This window comes from Choristoneura fumiferana, chromosome 8 (assembly GCF_025370935.1).
Source record: "Choristoneura fumiferana chromosome 8, NRCan_CFum_1, whole genome shotgun sequence".
NCBI classification, from domain to species: domain Eukaryota; kingdom Metazoa; phylum Arthropoda; class Insecta; order Lepidoptera; family Tortricidae; genus Choristoneura; species Choristoneura fumiferana.
The window spans coordinates 1,270,032-1,293,529 of NC_133479.1; the positions used below are offsets into that span (position 1 = coordinate 1,270,032).

Consider the following 23,498-nt stretch of genomic DNA (forward strand, 5'->3'; position numbering starts at 1 on the left):
GTATAGTTCCCGCGGGATAGTGACAGCCAAATTCTACGCAAACAGACCCAGGAATAAAAAACACTTAAAACCAGAAAGCCAAGTGCAGTGTCACTTTCCAATCCAATATCCCCTAAATTGTCGCAGCAATATCCGACCCGCCGCCATCGAAACAAGCCAAGAATGAACCAACAATTGTGTTTCGGGGAAAGTGCACTTGACATTGGCAGTTGGCACCGGCGGCGGGCAGATGGCGCTACCCGAGAAATCGATGTAACGCCTTTATTGCAAACTTGGGACATAAGTTTGTAACAAGTTTTTAGTGCTAATCTGTGGAATGATCGGTCAAAGCCATAGTTAAGAATGGAACGAGACTAAATAATAATAATAAACAGAAGTCAATAGTCCTAGACACATGCTCTATAGTACGCCGATTCCTAAACCCAACTTCTCTACCAGTTTATAACGATCAAGACAGTCAAACACAAATAACACACCGATACAGCATACACCACACTGACACAAACATCACACAAATAACATGATACTTGGCATGTGCCCGTATCATGAACCAAAAAAAAACGACTCTATGTTGAGAGCATAATTGTATGAAAAATAATAATGAAAGAGATATCTTTATTCAGGCATTTTTGAACCCATACAATTTTGTTATGTATGCTACGTGCCTACGGACCGCTAATCTGGCGACATCGCAACCGAGCTGCATTAGCTGACAAAGCGAAAATGCCGGCACCGCGTGAGCACGAACCACGAGGCGCTGACCAAGCACCGCGCGCCAGCGGCGCCGGCGGACGCAGCCTCCAAGAGTAGTCAACTGCTATCATCGCAATGGCTCAGGCTCTTAGGCACTTGTCCCACCGCCGACGATGAGCGAGAAGCGAGCAGAGCGAGTAACTAGAAACGAGTGTTCGAGCACGACGGGCGATCCTCGCTCCACTCGCTCGAGCCGGGCGGCCGCCAAGCTAACAGCGCTGAGCGAGTATCGCTGAGCTAGTTTTATAGCTCAGCGAGTTTTATAGCTCTTGTCGCTGCGACAAAAGATGTAAAGCGAGTTCTCGCCGGCAGTGTGAACCGCCAGCGATCAACTATTAATATATATGTCTCTTTTACTCACACAGGATCTTATATCTTTTGTTCGTTTCTTGAGCGAGAAAATAGTCGATAGCCAATCGTTTCCTCGCCGGCGGTAAGACAACTGCCTTAGGTTAAGTTAGATTTAATTGGGTTCCATCTAATTGGGTTTTTGGACTCTTCGCCTGCAACTTCCATATTTATTTAAAGTTAAAAATTAAAATTAAAATCACTATCAATCAATACATAATCATAATCGTTATCGTTTCAATCAAATCATTTTTTTTACATATAACTGTCCGTGATTGACCCTATCTCACCTGACGTTAAGTGCAGATGAGGCCAAAGGTGTATCTCACTGGTTCAGAAACAGCCTATAATAATATATATAGGTAACGGTAAAGGTGTATAATGTTATGTTCCTTCTGAGTTCTTCTTTGTTTTGTTCATTATATTTCAAAAATGTATTTACGAGTACATCCTTTTCTTAATTGTTTCATATTTTCTTTTATTTACTTTTTCCGTGTCGTGTCGGGTTAAAAATTCAAATCAAATTCAAAATTCAAATCATTTATTCAGTAAATAGGCCGCAATGGGCACTTTTACAAGCCATTTTTAAACTACCAGCGCTTAAAAAAAATTACAAAAATAATAATAATTTAGAATTAGAGATTAATTTAGAATTAGAAGAAAATAATTAAAATGACACCTCTCCATTTCTTCCGTGGATGTCATAAGAGGCGACTGAGGATATAGGTTACGGTATACCATAGGCGACAGGCTAGCAACCTGTCACTATTGTACCGTTTTTGTTAAACTTAAAACATAAAATTGCCAAAAGTGGCTCAGAAGCGGTAAAGTTTCGTGTGCTCTGCCTACCCTATTTGGGAATACAGGCGTGATGTTTGTGTGTTCTCTTTTATTTAAGGCCTTCTTGGCAATTTTCATCGATATTTAATTTAAGTAGTATAAGTATCGTCTATCTAATTTCACGGCGCTCCAAATCGTTAAAAACCTCTCCTGAGTATTTGATATTCATTTTAGCTCGATACCTCCACGCGTTTCTAAGAAAAATGATCTTAAAACAGACAACAAAGTGGGGAAACAACATTATAAAAGTTCCGTTTCTTCTTTTGACTTACGGAACCGTAAATAATTGATTTCAATAATTTCGCCAGGGACGACCCGGTGTCAATGTCACGATTTTGGATGGGATCCCACTGTTAACTGTTACTTCCAAGTCTTTTTACGGTGTTCGGGTTTAGCGATTTTTTTCGAACAGTAACTGTCGTCCTAGGGTGGCCCCGCTTTCGTTGATCCCCAAGGCCTCCAACCTCTAAATCTGACTAAAACTAAACCCTTACGTTTAGCAACCCTAAAATTTTCACAAAGCGTTTTCGCTCACCTTTCAATATCCGGATACCTAGTGGAAAGGATTGGATTTCTGTCTGCATCTGAGTTCACTGGGCACTGGCCGACTGGCGTCTTAAAATCTAGCGTGAATGAACATCACTACAGTAATAGCAAACGTACTTTATCTTAGACGTCTTCACAGACTGACTAAGGCTGCGGCTCGACTGAGGTGGAGACGAGACGTGTAGGGATTGGTCGATCTCTACACGTCTCCTCTCCGCTTCGCTCGTCTCCGCCTCAGTGGAGCCACAGCCTAACAGGCAACGCACTACCTAACCTAGTCGAGCTGGGCACATGGAATTTAAGACAAATATTTCTTGGGGCTATTACGAAACTGCCACAGGATAGGGAATAAGATTCAAAGAAAGGAAGGAATTTCAAATCGGCTCTATCTCCATGTCTTTCTTTGTTAGAGACTTCAAATTTGGCATGCATAAGAAGGTAGTTAAAAAAGTTAAAAAAAAATTACAAGATTTTATTAAAATTACTAAAAAAATGTGACAACTGTGTGCTACAAAGCACTTGTAACGTTTATGGCATAGCGGCCAGTAGGGCTACTACGAAATTCGTAAATCGAAGTTCGTATCGTACCGTCCCGCCGACGCGACGCTTATATTATTCAATACGAGAGTGAGAGGGGCGGTAAGATACGAACTTCGATTTTCGAATTTAGTAGTGGCCCTGCAGGTCTCATTTATCTTAATCAATGTCAACGAAAGAGAAACAGAACATCACGTAATACTGGATTTTAAAATTAAAGCACTCTATAACGTGCCATTACGTGAAGCAATCATTAATCTACACACCCATTACAAAATAAATGAATCGAAAGGATACCGCTCCCAGAAATTAACGACGCGAATAACAACGGGTGCGGATTGATCCCCACTTATCTTTATGACCACCATTTAACTTCGGAAACACGCATCAAACACTAAGAGTAAACACATGCATTTCCACGGAGAGGATTCAACTGAGCATTTTACATATTAAAATCAGCTCACCGAACATATCTTTCACACATAAATCAAGAGAGTCGTGTCCTTTTTAACATTCATGCTAAAAACAGGGGACTGGAATGGAACTTTTTGTCTCCGTGTGTTTGTGCCGTCAGCATGAATATTTATCCCATTTTTAAAAGCTTCCCTTGTAAGTTGTCAGAATCGAAATTCTCTTACTACTTGTCTCTTTCCACATAGGTACTTCCAGTCGGATTAATTTGAAATTTGGTACAGTTACTACAATAAACATCGGAGCATCGGAACTTTGAGCTGTGTAGGTGCTCAAAAATATCTAAACATGCACTTTTGTGATGCCAATAAGGTCGTGATAAGATATTTTTAACCACCTAAATAGCTCTGATTTTTATGATGGCGACTGTATGTTTTGTACGAGTTGATGGAAATATAATGTTAACTCTGACGGTATGATGGGATGGAGAACTACCGCTATTTACTAGATTAAGGGGCTGTTTCACCATCCATTGATTAGTGTTAACTGGCGGTTAGGTGTGATGCCGTCTCTATTTGTTTTGTTCGAATAGACGGAGACGGCATCACATTTAACCGTCAGTTAACGCTAATCAATGGATGGTGAAACAGCCCCTAAGTTTATTATTATTTATTTATTTCATTAGTTTTCATTACTGTGATATTGTATCAACCGTCAAGTCAATTATAAAAATAAATTTAAATTTTAAAAAGTTTGCCGTAGTTCGAAAAAATTCTTTGCTGAGGGTTGACATTGTATTGCAAAATGACAGTGGGTTGACTCAGTATTGCAAAACAGTATCCAGTTATACAGTTTTCTGTATGACGTTCATTCATCATCGATGATTCTTAGATACGTGGTAACTCGCCAAAAGGCAGTGCAGTTGATATTTTTCTAATGTAAACTTAACTTTTTTCCGGACTACGGCAAACTTTTTAAAATTTCTTTTTACGATATCATTAAAGTCTAATTTTGACAAAATCACGCGTCTTCGTGGATGGCACTAGGTATAATCAGGGTTAACACACTATTGCAAAACAGCATTCACTGTGCCACATTCGTTTCAAACAAACAACCTGTCACCCTTAACGCACCTTCTCCGTTCAATCGTTGGTACAATAAATACTACAAAGCAAAATACCAATTCATGGAAATTCAAATTGAAATTCGAATAAAAACCGGAAGTAAGTAAAAAATAACGTTCAGCCTGTTTTTTGCATATCCGGTGTGAACGGGCTCGAAGCCAAATGACGTCATAACTCTATTCCGTAACAATGTACGCGGTAAATTTTAGAAACGGGATTAAATTTGTCCAGGTGAAGTTAACCGGGTGATTGGTATGCCACGAGCCATTAATGATGGCGATGAATCGATTCTAGATGACAGACGGACATAAAACATAGTAGCATGGATATTGTATAGTGTAGTAAATATTATCAAAGTCCAATTGATAAAGAATCAATGATGGCATGCTGTATAACTTAAACAAACTATTATCAACTTACTTACTTAGTTATTACTTGTGCATACAAAGAACAAAAAAATAAGAAAATTACTAATTAAATTACAAGTAAGTTACAATACAATACAAAGACTCTTTATTGTACACCAGAAATAGTAAACGATACAGAAAACAGGTACACAGAGAGAAGTTAATTCCAATTCTAAGTATAATTTTGAAACACACGATTACATTTCGACAACTTTTTCAAACGAGATATAAAACCAACATAGATATTTATTTAAATAACGGAAACTCGGAGCCTGTTAATAACATTGTTGCCTTTGTTGCACGTGACCCGCATAAAGCCAAAACCGTTCACACGATGCAAATCTATTTAAAAACAGATGATGCGATCAAAAATTCAATTAAGACGCGAAAACAGCGCTCGCATTAATGGAAAACGAATAGCGAGAGCGGGATTTTTCAAACGAATAATGGTAGCGTTTAATAATTAAAAGAGAGACACAATGGCGGAGTTTGCTCTGGTAATGAAGGATCGCGTCGCCGAGCCGAGTCCAGAAGTCGCTGACGGCTGATATTTACCACCTTCTAGAAAGGAATCATTAGGGAAGTTGTGTTTGGTTTTCTATAGGGTTTACCAAAAGATTCGGCAAATCGAAAACGCTTGTTAGAAACGGCGTTAACGCGAAACATTGCCGTGTATCGGAAATGACACTGCTTCGGAAACAGTATTGCAGTTTTGTGCTGATTTTGCTATAAATAAAAGTGAATTAGATTGATTAGTTTGAAAACGTTATAAGTACTGGAACAGACAATAATTGAGGATTTCGACGACGATGATATTTTAAATTATTGATTATTTTATTTTTCTAATGTATTTTTACTGCATTTGACATATTTTATCTTATATTCAACTGACAAGTGCATATTGTGTTATTTTAATTTTGTTCTTATTATATTTTAAGTAGTGTGCAAAAATATTGTACGCCTCTAGCAGGCAGGATATGGCGCTTCTTTATGTATTGCTGTCTATCAACTTTATTACCCATAACCGCAATAAAGACATTTTGATTTTGATTTTTGATGACAACAGTGAATCTTAAAATTAATTTCAAATGATTGGAACAAAATCTCGGTAAAAACAACTAATATAAATAAGCTGTAAAAAACTGATTAAAAACAAGTCAAAAAAATAGTTGCCTTATATATGGCAATACTTTAGGAACCTCGGGTTAGATATTTGATTTATTTTATTACTCACATCAAAAAAGTTTTGGGATACTCATTGACGTTTGCCCCTAAGATACAGGTATTTTATACCTAGTTTAGGGGACAGAATTTCTGAATACTCTATAATGACTCTCATGTACAAACCTAATTATTGTATAGTGTACTGTAACATGCTTATGTACAAATCAATTATTATTATTATTACGTTTTGACTCAGTGTAATATGCCTATATTAAAATGTTAAAATTATCTAAGGTTGCCAAATATCCCTAAGGCACTTTTGATGACTATAAATGGCCTAAAACTTGGAGAGAAACCTGTAGTCTCCCAGGTGGAAAGACGTAAATCTAAATCTGTTTATTAACTGAGCAAGTCACGAATGACTACATCTAAAACAAGCCATAAATAACTCGGATCGAAAATCGCAAAGTCAGATTCGAGCCAATGGGCATTAATCAATGTTTTGCTTTGATAAGCTCTGTCCGCCACAAAGATATTGTTAGCATATTCCTTTTCCATAAAACTTCTGCGATTGTTTCCAAGTCTTTCTATGACAATGGTTCCCAATCAGTTCGCAAATAAATATTCTACTATCAATGAATTGATTGTAATTTTTAACAGACTTCAAAAAAGCAGTTTAACGATTCGGTTGCATTAATTATCTTTCAGCAGGCATTACGCGGTTTTAAAAAAAAAAGGAAGCAAATAAATCTAATAAAATATGAACTAACGCACGCACGGCATGCCGTGGCAATTAATAAAGGTAATTTTCGAAATATAGCGATTACTTACGTTACATATTTTTATTAAATTTGTTTTTAAATTGATAGGTAAGTAGGTACAGTGTTCTTTTTTAACCTTGTGGACCCTACCCTGATAATAAATAAAATGAAATCAAAGTGGATCCTGACTAGCAAAAGGTTGGGAACCACTGCTCTACGACGTCAAACTTCCGCTTCCAAAATTATTTCAGGCGTTCTCGTCGCAAGAAAAAATAACACAACTTTCGGGTTACAGTTATTAACTGCTTGCAACAATAATACGAATTTTTAGCTACTAATGTTATTAATGCGAAATTAATATGTCCGTCTGTCTGTTACCACTTCACGCTTAAGCAGCTGAACCAAGTTAGATTTGGTATGAAGATAGTTTGAGACCCTGAGAAGGACATAGGATAGTTTTTATCTCGGAAATAGTAATAAATAGTAATAATAGAGTAGTTTCCGTGGGATAGCGATAATCGAATTATTCGCAGACGTAGTCTAGAGCAGCAGCTAGATTACAATAAAAATTATGAAATTAATCTCAGTATTATCTTATGTAGAAATTTCGCAGTCAAATGCGAACAAACGGAGTGATATTTCGACTTATTTAAAGGATTCCACGCTCCAGCGAACAATGAAATAACTAAGTTAGCGCTAACCAGGGTCCATAAACCACGGCTTGCCGCAATTTATGTCCGAGGCAGAACTCAAATTTTCATGAAGATAATCCAGGCTCCACATCAGAGCAGCCGCTAATTATTTCAAATTTTATTTATTAACAAGTCCGTTAGCTTAGCCTCTAAAGAGTCTAAAGGATCCCGCGTTGACAGTGACCCAGTTACAAATTTCGCATAAAAAAACTCAAGCGCCGAGATAATCGGATTGTCTCTAACAGAGTAATGTCATCTGGTTCCTCGTTTACCATCAAAAACCATGACCTTTGCCACTGGTGCTTAGTCCACTAATGCCTATTAGAGGCCTCGAAATTGGAGTTTAGACGTCGCGTGCCGGCGGCGGCTTCCTTCCACAGTTAGTTGCTTGCCGGCACCCGACGCGGTCGTACGTCTCCGCTGCGCCCCTCGGGAACCAACCCCACCAACCTTACGTCGGAAAACTTGCAACGACTAACATTGCAATTAACTTCACAGTGCTCTTTGGTAGTAAAATATTTGGTGTCACCGTATGATGTAGCGTTGTTGTGATGAGTTGTTTTGGCGGGAAAGTGAAACTATAGGGTTGCATCGTGTCACCAATGGCGAAGTCGTCGCTAAGGTAAATATTGACGCCAGTCGGTATTACGGAGCGAACTCTCGGGCTGGACAATGCCCACTACACCACTATTTGCTGAGCTGTCGAGCGTCCATCCACGACCGCCGTATTGACACGTCCATTGAAAGGAAATCCGAGCCCAGTTTAAACCTGAAACGAGTCGGACGCAGTTTACCTAACAAAAGTAGCGCGCTGGAAAAATATACCACAGTAAACTAAAACAAACACAGTTAGCACAAATTGAAACACATTAAATTCCACACCCCTAACAAACAGTAATTACGAGCTCATTCTCTATGTGTACCGTTTTAGATGGCTGTTAAAATGACAATAGCGGGGTGTCGCTTCGAATATGCAAATGTGAGTGGTGCGAAGTAATATTAAGTAGACATCGAGTCAGCTGGGCGAGCGGCGCTCCCTGCGAGGTGCGAGCCTGCGACGCTCCTTACGTAAGCCTTCACGGGCTAGCCTCCACCCCCACTTATGTAACTGCCCGATTCAAGCGGAATTTTATCTAAAAGATTCAATTAGGGAGAATACTTTATTGGATTCGTTATCCAATAAAAAATCTATTTTCGCTTGCACGAGTCAAAAAAGCGTTTGTAATCTACGCCCACGAGGCCACGAATCACGAATACATCTATTCATCACAAAATACACAAAAAATTCCGTAGCGGGCCTCGGGTTTTTCACAGCAGTTCATGTTTATCGTTTGTTTCATCTGTGGGCTTTATGTTTTCACAAAGCGCAAGCAAATTGAATACCTTCGGGAATCGAAATTCTTGCGATCCGCATAAAAATTGGTAGGAAAGACACACACAATTCCCATAAGAAAATCTGTTCGAACTTGGCTTTTAGAATTCATATTTGAAGTAAAATAACAGCCTAACTAAGATAATTTTAAAGTCTAGGGATTCGATTGCGTTGAAGACTCCTATTATCTCCAGGGAATAGAGCCAATCAAAAACTTTTGTCAGTCTGATAATCCCGAATGAACACTGATTTAGTTCTCAACTTGTACGTTTCGTGACTGCAATGTAATCTTACGAAAACTAACCGCCATCAAGTCCAGGTTAGTTAGTCCCAAATATACCGATCCAATGTTACTTGAAGCTTGTACTATTGCTTATTCTGTGCTTGAAGTAACTTTATGTAATTGTAGTTACCCGAGTATTTAGTTGAAGGCTTTCAGTGGCTATTGTGTACAAACAGTAAGCCTGACGTCTGAGAATTTATTACGATCCTTGGTATCGCGTGCACAGCGGATAATGGAGACCAGACAATTATGCTTTCTTTTTAAGCGACCTTATGAGCTAATAAATCATGATGTAATTTACTGTGAACAAAAGAAAATGAAACTCACGATGATACAAATAGATTCGGTGTCACTTCAATAAAGTGGTCGAGGAAGCGGCGTGGGCTCGATGCAGCCTGTTCAATATTATTAACCCCATTAAAATAACACGTATGACCACGAACCAATACCCAAAAAGGCAATCAGAACAAATTGCTCTAGCACTTTGAACACAGCAGTTAATGAAAGTTCCTAATTAAACGAAAATAGCAATTGGGTCGGCATTAAAAAGCATTTCGGAAAAGCATTTCATAGCATAGATGTCTCAGATGTTCTGTTTTCCTTAATAGTGTTACGATCTTCATAGCACATTGCACTTGAAACCATCGATTCGGTTTCGCTATCGAAAATAGAAACAATAGTAATAAACAGCTTCACATATCTGTGTCGGTATTTATTGTTGCTTCAGTAAATCCGTTACGGGAGAGACATTACGGCGATAAACCACGATCGTGCCAATTTAAGGCGTAAAGTTTGCGCAGACGGGGGTATTAGGAAACTGCTAGTGCAAAGCCCTTTTAACGGCCCGTCTAATTAAGTGGCGGAACCTCCATAAAAATAGAACTAGCACTAACTTGAAATTGTCGACCTTACAACCCTTGGCTTGTGACACTGACTATCCAAGAGTAACATATGAAATGTCAAAGAGAATACGAAACAGAGTTTAGTATGCACTGTAACTGCATATCGACAGCAACAATGCTTGGTGCTCATGGTCATCAACGTGTGGGTTGTCTTTATGCGCTAGCCTTTATGTTTCATTAGGATGACAACATGTAGGTAGATTATTAAACGCGTGGAATGTAATCTAGTTAGAATCAATTCACAAAAGAATATGTACCTCAAAACACATGCGAGTTCTTTTTGTAAACCAGATACGTCTCCTCACTATTCGTATTTCAAACTGCCTATCGTTTTATCATTTAGCACGGGACAAAAAAGTGCAAAATAAAACAGCGCGTGGTCAGAATAAATATTCAAAGTTAAACTGTTTCTAACAGAGCTATTTTGGTCCATAGTTTATCACTGAATGATACAGCAAATTTGGGACACAAATGAGAGAAATCGAATGCAATTTGGGACATAAATGGACGGTACATCACGGAGAAATGGTTTCGCTCGTCCGATGCCGCGGCGAGCCTACTCAACTGTACTAATGAGTTGCTCGATTGCGAAAGCATGCCATCATATTTTTTGAAGATTAATACTTAGCTCGACATTTTTTAAGATTTTTACTTTTACCTAACTTTATTTAAGAAGTTCCCATGCTTGTGAATTCTTCTTGAATTGAAAGAATATTGATTGAAGTACATAAAGTTTGCTACTACATACATATACTAAATGTTTCGTGCAGTGAACGGGTGTTTTTTGGGGTCCATTGGTGTTTAGATTAATGATACGGCACCCTTCGTGTAAGACTCCCAATTAGACGATTGTATTCGTGTAGAAATAAAATAGTTTCATTTTTAGTCTGCATAAAGCTATAGGTACATATGTTTTGCAGTCGAATACTATCGTCTGGAGTTCCAGACTACACACTTCAAATGCTAGCAATCTAAAATTGTCTCGACTTTTTTCTCCGCACGGTTCACTTCTCACGACATTTCGTTTCAAACTTTGGCTGCTAACTTTTATTCTAAAGCGGACATTTTTCTCCTTAACTTTTTGCCAGAAGACAACTCAGCGTTTTAAAGTGAAAGACATGTTATCATTGAATTCTTTAGAACACAACATTCATTCGCAAACACATTGGACTTTTATGTTTATACGTAGAAAGGTTAACATAGCAACGCGTAATAAAATCACTGATAATAGCGGCAGAAGTTTGAAGTGCGACTGCAAACATGCAGTTGCGTGTAATAGTGCTGATAAAACTTACTGCGATGAACAAAACATAACATTAAACAACAACAAAAGTAATTGAGTCAGAGTCAAAGTCAATAATGTGGGCAAAGTTGCCGGTAACTCCGCGCGTAAACAATACCTACGGGTGATAAATTCAGATTCGGAAACAACAATAAATAAATCTTTTTGATCTCTCCTCTTCGGAAAGGTTAATTTTCATGGGTAGATAGCCGGGTGGAAAATTTCCTTTTCATCTCTAGGGTAGAAAGTATTTTTTTTTTAAATTTCGATTATCCACGGAGTCGAAGATGATTGGCTTGGGCATGGCCAATATGGCCATCTAGAATAGATGCACGTTGTGGCCAAGGAGCTTATTATACAACACTGGAGGTTGAACGCCGAACATCCGTTTGAAACAAGAAACTTGATCTTTCTAACGTCACGAACATATTCCATCTCTTTCTTTAGTTAGGTTAAGAAAGAGATGGAAGTCATTCGTGAAATGGAGAATATAAATATAAATAAATAAAATAAAAAATAAAGTAACTATCGCTCGTTCGTTTAAACCTCCACTATAGCTCCTTGGTCCCAACTCGTTTTTTTTAGTTCAATCTATATTAAAATAAAATTTTTTTATTTTTTAACAGTCGAAATGAAAAGTAGAGTGTCTAACTCGGGAGAAATTACCCATTTCCCCTCGAAACTATTGGCGCTCGAACGCAGAAATATCTAGGGTGAAATGGGTCATTTTCCACCCTTGGTTATCAATCTACTATTAAAAATGAAACCATGAAGTTAATAAACTATAGCCTTCATTTTTTATAAAAGTTGTAAAAAGGAAACATTTGAATACAATTGAAGCTAATTAAGGAGGGTACCATTTCCATAATCAATTTAAGTTATATCTTATTTCTAACAATACACTTCAAATAATACATACAGTTCATAACAAGCCCTTGTAATATCAATAAACCAATTCGAAACGGAAAATCCATTCTTATAAGTCACAAACCGAACGGTGCCGTTGGAAAATTCATCCCAAAAACTTTTGATTGAAAGTAACAAGGCCTTAATACTTTAGAGCGTCTTCGATATTTAGAGTTTTCTGAGTTCAATGAAGGCAGAAAGGTCGTCGCGTCATAAGGGTTATTCTACTATAAGCGAGGGCTGGCGTTCTTTGCTTTAGACAGTGTACACAAGAGGCGCACCCTTAAGCACACAATGTACGTGATACAAGCATTTACGACTGCCTTGTGGGATGGGGAGAACACAAACGATGTTGAAGAAATAGATATTACGCTAGCTACTATACCAACATTGCCAACAGACAGTCTCAAACTATTTAAGAATCTCATGGAGACTAAAAAGGAAACCAAACAAATAAATTTTGAATGAAAGAATTATTTTAATGGAAGTAAAATTTAATCAAAAGTCGAATTATATTATCCTTGGAAGTTAGGAAACATATATTGCGACAACACGACATGTAACTCATAAAGAAAGTAAGGATAATGATCAAAATTTATGTATAATCTTAAATGATTTACCATTTGATGTTTAATATGATATACTTTCATAATATGTAAGTTCATTCTACCGTGTCCATTTCGGGGATGAAAAGCCATGCTATCAGTAAATTTTCCCAATATAGGGAAGCAAATTGCTTCATCCGACGTTTGTAGAGATGAAAGAAAGTTGCCGGGACTCGGGACATGTGACACCAGTGAAATTTCAGAGTCCATTTGGGACGCGAAAGTTTTAATGTTTCGCGGACCCTCTTGAGTAGTCGCAGTTAGCGGGAAGCGTGATACAAATACATTTTACTCAACTCGAAACGCGACCGTAAAGGAGGCGATGAAAGTTCCCGACGTTAAATTTCAACAGCTCCTTAATAGCTCTTCTGAATGCAAACAGCCCTCTTATCAGGTGAAACACTCCGTTTTCAAGATCACAAATAACCCCGTGCCACAAAACAAACTGTTTAAAATTCCACGAAACTCTGTCAGCTGATAAATGGCTAGTGACCCCCGAGCCCTTGACCTTCGAGACATTGATGTGGAGCGGGAACCTGCGATACGGATCTATGGGTGTGACGTCACGCCCCGCCTCTGTACTTTGCGAAAATCGACTTATCGCGTGACACTGCCCGCGGTCGGAATACATTCTAAAATAAGAACTTGGAATAAGCAGTTAAGCAAATAAACTTCAGTCGACTAAATAAAAGTCGTTTAAATTTGGCGTCTTTTAAAGCGCGCAACAGGCGATCGTTAATAAAGAACAACCATCAATACTAATGAAATAACGGTCTAGCAGTCAGTGTCAGGGTTAGTTACGTACGATTGTCAAATTAACTAATCATTATGTTTAGTGACTTGCGTTTGCAGTGTCACTGGATCAATTAGCCCACCAAAACGTAAAAGTACCGCTTCATGTGGAATTATTGCGTTAAACGGTTTGGATCATGCGATACGCGTATGCCTCGTAAAACGATGTTTCAACATAACCCCAGCACTAAGACGGTTGTAATTGAAGAATTATCCTCATAAAGGAGCGGCCACATGAAAAGGAATCAGATCAATATAAAAGATGATATGATCCGTAAAGAATCTCAACTCAGCCACTAAGCGGAGCCTTAGATAGGAGAATCCCGAAATAGCTAACAGGGATTTGTTTCCTTTGTCACGTTCGTTAGGATAACAATGTCACCGGATTTTGAGGAAAAATGATAACATCTTACAACATAGATCGATGTCATGTTTTATATGCTAGTTTCTCCTTAAAGACAAACAAACTAGACATAATTATGTGCAGCTTTGGGATAAACTATGCCCCACAGGTACTGTACCGATTATATTTCTGATTATTAGAGTTTTGATTAATGTGATATTTTTACCCGGATTCAATGAAGAATCAAATAGTCACTACTTTGAAAATATCTCGTATCTAAAATCAAAATGTCAACAAAATTGAACCTTGATATAATGTTTATAAAGTTCAGTCAGAAAAAATATTTATTTTGAGGTACGAGTTTTTTTTTGTAAGTAGTGACGAAATATATACTAATCTCAACTCTATCAAATAGATATGTAGCAGATGACGCCATACATAACCACATTGACACAACATGACAACCTATTAACCTCACATTTATTTTGTGTGCAGTTTTTTGCGTCGTTGGAAAGATTGCCCAACCTTGGGACTCAAGAAGTCCTCAATGAGATCACCGTGAAGTAAAACTGATTTCACAATCACATCGTCGTTCTTGAGTAAGACGTTTAGTTTGTATTTTATGCAATTACATGTTCTTTGCAATAAAAAAATAAGGTTATTTCGGTCATTATACGTATTCAATTTTGTAATTAACATTGCACGCGGATGCTAATTTACATACATATTGTAGCAGAGAATGCCTACTCTTTTTAGTAAAAAGTTGTAAATTAAAAATTGAATTCTTCGAACGGTACAAATTTCACTTGTCTACGAGTACATTTAGGTTCAAAATATACAGCCCTGAAACTGTCAGACGGACGGACCCGGACACAGCTCTGAGTACCCTAAAAAGATTATGTCTGACACGGCAGACACATCCGTAGTTAGTTAACTCTTTATAAAATATAAAAATAACTCTCATTACATTTACTTTTTATCTTTCAGAAGGACGGTTTGTTATTACCAGTGCCGACCAAATACCATTATCCTACGGGGCACAATGGTCATGGGCAATAACAATGTACTTCTGGCCAATCGATCCGTGAAAATATTAAAGGGCTGCCTAACATGAAAATGTTAGACGAAATATATCAACATCAAATCCCTCCACATAACCCATTACATTGTTATAAATCATTATTATAAATAAACATAACCAAAGTGAACGACTAACTGTAATATTATTTTAACTTTGTGTACCAGTTACCCTGACAGTTTAAATCTCACCAACACCTGCCGCCGTCGCGAGCTTATTCCATCCAACGTAATCTTACTCCAGGATTTGAGGTCGAATTTTTCCCTAACTCTCATATAAACTCGGCTCATCGCTATTACGGGCATAATTTATATGAGGCGACGCTACTTTCGGTTACGTATAGACGTCTGAAACTGCTTCAGGGTTTTCAGGATAGAGCAGTGGTGGGCAAACTTTCTTCAAGCGGGGCCAGAAAGTTACAGATATTTTAGAGGAGGGCCAGGATTACATCGTTCTATTTTATACTTTTTTATGTGTTTGCCTAATAATGAAATTATATTAGGTATGATCGTGGGCCATATTGGTAGGTACTATTCACTTCGAACGGGCCGTACTTTGCCCATCACTGGGTTAGAGTAATCAAATCATCAAATTTTCTAGAAAATTCCGAATTCTAAACTAGGCTGAAATAGATGCGTTGGATTAGGTCGCACGTTCCGCGCCGCATATGTCAAACAACGTTAACTAGTGATTGGTCGCCAACATTGCATATTAATGCGGTATCATTGGTCATGTAGAGCCTACTGTTTGATACCATACAGGAATAGTGGACAATAATGTGTGTGACAGAAGGATTGGATTCGGTTGTGTCGACACTGATTGTGCAAGTCGTGCGGATCAGTGTATGCACATCGTTGGGCGCCAAAGGGCATTTGATGTTCTAGCCCAGTTGTCGCAACACTACGATGTGACCGGAATACGCTTCGATTGATTTCGCTGCACTGTTCGTGACATAGACACATTGTTTTACATTAGACAAGTTTCGAAAATGAAAGCTATTTACTACGCCCTACATGCGACATCCGTGATATTTATAGTTTTATCAAGAACAATTATTTTATATTACAACAGTTTCAATTTTCCGTGATGGCCGACAGCAATCGGTCAAAGTGTTATTAAAACACAGGGCAATTTAGCTATAAACAATTTACGTAACTTCGAAACGTTAAATCCACCTTCACGAAATGTATTGTTACAATAAAATGATTGTTTAATTCCATAAAGTAACACGGCGACTGCTTGGGAGGAGCCAACCACAGATGCCTTATAAATAATTTAAAGCGTGCAGCTTACCTAATACATTAGAAGTGCAATCTGCACTCAAGAACTATCTCGTAAACACAGGGAACAAACAACTCTATACACAATGCACAGACCTATTCAGTTAATAGTAACGTGACACAAGCCGTGGACAAAGCGGTTGATGAAGTTATTCCAAATTAGGTTCAACTGACGTTTCATTCATCAAACTTGCATGGCCGCCGTTCTCTAATGCACAATTACACGTTCCATTAATATGACGAACAATACGCCCGTCGTCCGGAGCGGTGGAATCCATTTTACGGCTGATCAATCTCCATAATCCATTTTTCTTCCGTCGTCTGCAAGTACATTGTCGATCGCGCTTTTCAACTAGATTAAGATGATGCGCCGTCAGAACGCTGATGAATTGAACTTATCGTAAACAGGGTGTCGAACCCGAGGCATCGATAACGCGTTCCCGCGACCTTCTTCGGCCAGAATCGATACGTTTCCGCACCGCATACGCTACAATTTGCATGGTAACGCTACGTTACGATCATAAATTAACATTAAATGGACATTCCATTTCCACTTAAGCCGAAACGAAATTAATGGACTATAATTTAATTACTCTTAATTTTCCGGGAGACGGTAAAAGACTACTGTTCTGAAATCATTCTTATTTCCATTTTTCAATTACTCTTGTTTTCTTTTGAACCATTGTGTTCAAGATAAAAGCAGGCTTGTAAAAATTTATATGGTCTTTGATCAGATCGCATTTGAAATTCTGATAAACGTCGTCGGGTGTCAGGGGTAGGGCGAGCTTCGAGGTTATAATTGACACCGTCAGCTCCAGCCTCACTAGATATTTCAACAGAAAACAATACGCCTCCCGAATAAATTAACGGACGAGATTAAAGATAAACAAGACTGTAGTGGAGAGTTTTATAAAGACGGGCTATTGTTGAGTAATGGCCTAAATGTAACTGTCCGTAGCTTAATCCCTGGAAGATCTAGACCACAGCGGCGACCGGCGGCGCAACACGTCCGTTGCCGCACTTATAGCCACCGGCGCCGGCAGTCGTGCTGCTTGAGAAATCGGACTAGGTTCCTTATCTCTACGAGCATCACCATCTTAAGCGTTCCCGTTCTATACGTTCGTTTCACATAACCATTTGGCTAAGCACGCCGCTGAGTGCTATTTAAAATGAGATTAGTGCATGACCCCACGTATGCAGCTTAATGCTTTCATACCCTTTGTGGACGAGTGTTTATTTAGAAAATTGACTCCTTCATAAAAAAATATTAAAACTTTGTTACATCAACACTTCAAATCCATACGATGAATAAACGATCGGAAAGCCCCCAAAGTTTTCTCTTTCGACTTTAATATTTATAAACAGTTACCTACCGAACATAATCCGACTAACTTTATGGACCACCGCATGCCCTTCGCTGTCTCAAAATAACTCATTTATAGCCGAACATCAATCGATTACACAGCAGACAAAGCTCATTCCGTTCATGTTGTGAGGTATAAATAATTCATCGCTGATAGAACGGGCGTCAGCGTGACGACTTTCGACGTGTCACGCGCACCCCTCGGAAAAGTTCATAATGTAATTTAAAGGCGCGAGAAGTGGAGCAAACTAGCCCTGGTCCCCGCTGCGAAGTAATTTGTTGGAGAAACGCGCCCCCGCATACGGAACCCGCGCCCGCTGCCCACACCGCCGTGCATCCGCAACGAGCGGGCCGCGCTCACGTCCGCTCCGACCGCTCATTTAATCCCAACTTCACCCTGTTCCAGATGTTCGAGACGGCGAAACTAAGAGTGCATTCGGTAAAATGTGCGACGACCGCCGGCGCGGGACTAGAACAACAGTGCGCTGCAACGCGAGTGACAAGTGACAATAACAGTTAAGACGATGTGCGTGTGAGGTTCGGCCACGACGTCGAACTACTCGGGCGGGGGGCTGGCGAGCGCGGCCAGCGATGGTATGGACGTTGTCTTCGGCAATGAGAGCGAGTGGGCGAACGCGACGGAGCAGGCGGCGCTGGACCTGTACAACTACTGGCCGTGGAGCATCGTGGACGGCGCGCTCATGCTGCTCATCGTCAGCGGCAACACGCTCACGATCCTGGCCGTGACGCTGAGCCGCCGCCTCTCGTCGCTCGTCTCAAACCAGTTCGTGCTCAATCTGGCCATATCCGACCTGATGGTGGGCCTGACGCTGCCCTACCATCTCGTCTTCTACATCGACAACGACTTCGGCAAAATCAAATGGTCGTGCCTCATGAGATTTATTCTTATAATACTGGCTTGCCTGGCGTCCATATACAACATCATAGCTATAGCTGTAGACAGGTAAGAATTATTTTGCTTATAACAGTTACTAAAACGAAACAATGTTTCGAAAACTTGATTTTATCAGACCATAAAAGTATGTACAGACTTGTGCCACTGCAGTTGCATGTCACTGACCTCTGTTCGTGTGTTGCAGCAATATGAGAAAACTGTTCAAGGTTCAAACGAAACTTCGTATAAACGTCCCGAAATGTGTCTCGAGACAATTTTCGAAGTGTTTCGTATCAACTGGCTATTTTGCATATAAAATATCTAGACAGAGTTATTTAAAGCTAGTACACGTGGAATCGAACGGATTGAGCTATTTTCAGTGAAGTAGGTATGTCTCACATAGCTTACCTACAAGCATTATCGGTAGCGCGCCATGGCTCCCTTTTTATCGTCGGTAATCTATATATCTACACCCACTGCACTGCAACCAGTAGACAGCTGACATGTGTAGCAATAAACGTGTTAATTTGTAGTCAACGACGAAACTATTTGACATTGTCGGCTCAATTTTACATAAAACAGCAGGAAGCAAAGATTGGTTTTAGAAGTTATTTCAAAGCTTCTTTTCTAAAACATGACGTTTATGAATATTATGTATTACAGGTACATAGCGATAGTGCACCCCCTACACTACAGCCGGTACATGACGAAGTTGGTGACGAGGCTACTGATGAGCACGACGTGGTCGGTGGCGCTTTGCATCAGCTGTATCCCTATGTTCTGGAATGACTGGCATGAAGGTGTCGCGTGCGAAATGAATATGGTGAGTCGAAATTAGGTGCAATTGTTAAGGAAGGACAGCTAGACTGAGCTGACAAAGAACAATATCCTTTATAATTTTTTTTTTTTATATAATGTTCCAACAATTGCGAGAAAATGAGGAGTTAGTCGCATTTTAAATTGCCGAAGTAAAAGAGATTTGAATAGATTTATTACTGACTTAATCAAAGGCTGTATTGAAAATATCGATGAAATAAATAGGTACGACTGTATTCTAAACTGCGGGACAATCATCTCTTTGAGCATTTATGCCTTTCGGAACACTTTACATAATGAAACAAGTATACCGATTCCAATTCATCAATTTAAACAAAGAAAGAAAAGCTTATTCTTGACGCTACATTATTAGGTGCTATCGGATCTTAGGAGCAGAAAAAGTAAATGCAGCATTATCAAGACATGTTTTCATGTTTCCTGTGGGAGTTATCCTTCTACCGTCTATTAATATCAGATGATAACGCTATTTCGATAACCATTTTCAATATTAGTTTTATAAACCTGCGTATTATGGAGAGGAGATAAGATAGTGTTTAGGGAGCTTCTTGTTATTGTAATGCTATTACCGGGTTCGTCATACATTTTGGCTCATTGGTTCACCTGTTGAACAAACAGGCAAGCGTTTAAATTACTATGATTGTTTTAGTTGTAGCGCCGTTAACTAGTAATGTAGAAGGGTCAATCAACTTTTTACTGTAGTTATTCGTATCGTACCGTCCCTCTCGCTGTCGTATTAAATAGTATAAGTGTCGGAGGGACCGCACGACACGAGCTTCGAGTTTCGTAGTAGCCCTGCTGTCCCGTAACTCAGGACACATCAGTGATAACACTTGCTTAGAAAAATGTTTGCAATGTATACTACTAGACTAGCATGCTTAGGGGATGAGCCACGAAGGAATTGCCTTAAAACTCACAACTTTTTAGTGGATTTGAACCCCATAAAATCATACTTTTTTTTAATCATATTTTTAAAGTCAAGCATCTAACAAGAACACAGACCATCCACGTATAGTCTCCATAAATCACCCTTGTGTTCAACAGTAGTCGGATACGTCAGCATCTTCATTTACAAATCCACTAATATATTATTTTTGATAATTTCCAGGTGGTACCCAAGCAGTACACCACGAGCATCTTAGCGCCAATGTTCTCTCTGATCTGGGTGGTGATGTTCATCCTGTACTGGCGCATTTGGCGCGAGGCCACGTGCCACGCGCGACGCATGCGCGCCAACACCTGCTGCCCCACCGGCGCCAATGATTGGAAGAGTATACAGGTACAGACCAATCTAAATGCATCTCATTAAACGTCTCAAATTATTCGCTTTTTTTCGCCTTTAACATCATCGTCAACGAATTTGAACCTACAACTTAATAATTTTACTCCACCTCAGTCTAGGCAAGTCATAAAGTCAAGTTTACAAGTTTTTTTTTGTTATTTTTACATAACACCCAGTGGCGGACTAAGCCCATCTTGTGTCTTGTGTAAGCTTTAAAAATAATGTAGTTTTACAAGCTTTTTATTCAGTTTACATTTGTATGTATTAATAAGTGTTTATGTTTATTTCGTTAAAATCTGGCAAGTGAAAATTAAATTCGACTTAAATTATTTAGGCTACATAAACATACATACCTACAATATGGAATGGATATGAGTAAGGAAAATAAAATACGAATCGATCGAAAAAAATTAGATAAAATAAATCCAATTATTTATCCAATAATTAGTTATTAACACCAATAATTTTAAAAAGCTTGGCTAAAATTAACCAATAACTGTCTAACTAAATCTCATAAGCGTTTTTCTCAAATCGTCTCAACGTCCTCTAACAATACAAATACATAGGTATATAACGTCATCCGACCTCCATTCGAAAGCTACCTCAGCGACATAAACATTATAACTCCGTATGAATGACGTCCCTAAATTTTACGAGTCGTTCATAAAACAGACTGTACCTTTACGGTGTCGCTACGGACTGAATAAAACCCGAAGCACAATTCTGATAGCGCACAAATTTTAAAAACATACATTAAAAATACACGGGTAATTTTGATGTTGACAGATAGGCTTTAACCAATATTTCAACACTGTATCAAAGCGATTGTTACCGGCGGCGATGACAGGTTGACACTCGATTTACAAAGATTAATTGTTAAACGCGAAATAAACCGCTTTTATCGAACTTTCAGGTGGTGTTGTTGGTGTTGGGCTCTTTTTCGATCTGCTGGATGCCATTCGTCGTGGTGGCCTGTGCTCAGACGCTGCCGGTCGTGAAGCTACACAACCCTATCGCGTACCGGTTGACCTCATCACTAGCAATGTCCAACTCCGGTATCAATCCTCTGATATACGCGTGGAAGAATGCAGGCTTCCGTGCCGCGTTCGTAAAGCTATTGCGCTGCAAGCGGCCGGATACATCGGAGTACAGGGGATCCCCAGCGCCGGAGAGGAAGAGGGGCTCCGTGGCCCTTCGGGAAGGCTCCATCACTCGGTCCAGCGCCCCGAGCGCGCTGTCGAGCATGGGGGGGCGGCCTGCGCGGCTGATGTACGTGGAGCGCGAGACCGACACGGCACGGTGCCGGATCATCGAGAACGCCGGCTACGTGGACGCGGACCGAGGCGACGCCAACCCGTCGTACGCGCCGGACCCGACGCCGGTGCACCGGCCCGCCGCCCGGTCCCCCGACGCAGTGTAGTGTAACTTAAACGTTATAAACGTTCTGTGGGAAACGTGAAACGCTTCTAGCATTTAAAGTTGTTAGTGACTTTAGGTACCCTCTTCGCATTTAGGTACCTGTTTGAATCTACGCTCAAGTTTATAAAAGCTTTATTGTTGAATTTTATTAATAGATTTTAATGAGTTTCCTGCCGTAATGAAATTCTTATAACAGGTTCTCTGTCACATAAGTAAATTGAGATGTTTAATGATAAAATTATAGCTAAACTGTTCGATGTAACATTAAAATATATCATTCATTTGGCCTGTATTTATTTTGAATCAAATCAGGGTACCTGCATAGAAAAAATAATTTCAGCAAAAGGTGAAGAAGACGCCATCTATCCGCTGTACTTAGAACTTGCTTTCTAAACTAGGCAGCTGTAATGAGACAGTCTACGGACAGTGTTAGCGCCTACATCAGAGAGGGCGCTTTCATTAAATGTTAGAGATTGGGAATAATAGTTATTAGTTATTTTAAATGAAATAATCAGCAAAATAAAAGAAAGAACTTCAAAGTAAACTCTAACCTCGAAGTGTGAACAAATTTGTAAAAGTTATTGTAAACAAGTTACACATTACAGGCAACGTAATTGATAAGATTAAAAAGATATTTTTAGTTTACGAGAAATTGTGCAATTCAGTTATCTATCATAATACTAATTCGAAACATTTATCCTTTAGCACTGATTTCACTTATTATTTTAGACAGAACATAACTGCTTAAACCGTCGGGCTTAATTTCGATGCTCTCGCAAACGACTCTAACGATTTCGTAACAATATATAATAATATGTGGATGTTTTCGACTAAAAGGCGAACAATCGATCTAGCTCGGTGTTATCTATCTGGGAAAACGCACGTTTTCTACGGGTCTATATTGACTCCCATAACGTTAAACTTTCGATTTGGTTTATCCATACTGTTGTTTGTCATTATCGATGCTCGTCATATTATCTTTGGTCATAATTTCAATAGTCATAATTTTCTTTCGCCCCCTTTCATTACTCATAAGTATAACTATTGAATTTGATACCGTTATTGGTCATAACATTTAATGTGGTAATTGTATTGAAAGGTTGAAATTCAAAAGGAATATTATTATTTGACATAACGCATTTCTGTCAGCTGGTACTTTTTGTAAGGGGTCACTCACAGGTCTAACCTAACCTAACCTAATTTTCTGTTAGCTGGTACTTTTTGTAAGGGGTCACAGTTCTAACTTTCTAATGTTTGAATGTCCGACATGTATTATTTC

At 39.1% G+C, this 23,498-nt stretch overlaps 2 protein-coding genes across 2 annotated transcripts in view; one reads left to right on the forward strand and one right to left on the reverse strand.

Annotated features, from left to right (window-relative positions):
* nonC (serine/threonine-protein kinase Smg1) overlaps nt 1–23,498 on the reverse strand; it is a 187,268-nt gene that overhangs the window by 155,656 nt on the left and 8,114 nt on the right. The gene's annotated exons all lie outside the window — the stretch shown is intronic.
* On the forward strand, nt 7,972–22,500 carry mAChR-C (muscarinic Acetylcholine Receptor, C-type). Its single transcript, XM_074090627.1, has 5 exons — nt 7,972–8,205; nt 18,196–18,753; nt 19,348–19,507; nt 20,627–20,797; nt 21,714–22,500. Exons 2-5 carry the CDS (start codon nt 18,386–18,388, stop codon nt 22,218–22,220), a joined length of 1,206 nt encoding a protein of 401 aa, XP_073946728.1. The 5' UTR covers nt 7,972–8,205; nt 18,196–18,385; the 3' UTR covers nt 22,221–22,500.

Coding starts and splice junctions, on each gene's coding strand:
- mAChR-C (XM_074090627.1), top strand. CDS start 18,386: ATGGACGTTGTCTTCGGCAATGAGAGCGAGTGGGCGAACGCGACGGAG. Junction 18,754..19,347: donor ATAGCTATAGCTGTAGACAG/GTAAGAATTATT, acceptor TATGTATTACAG/GTACATAGCGATAGTGCACC. Junction 20,798..21,713: donor ATGATTGGAAGAGTATACAG/GTACAGACCAAT, acceptor TCGAACTTTCAG/GTGGTGTTGTTGGTGTTGGG.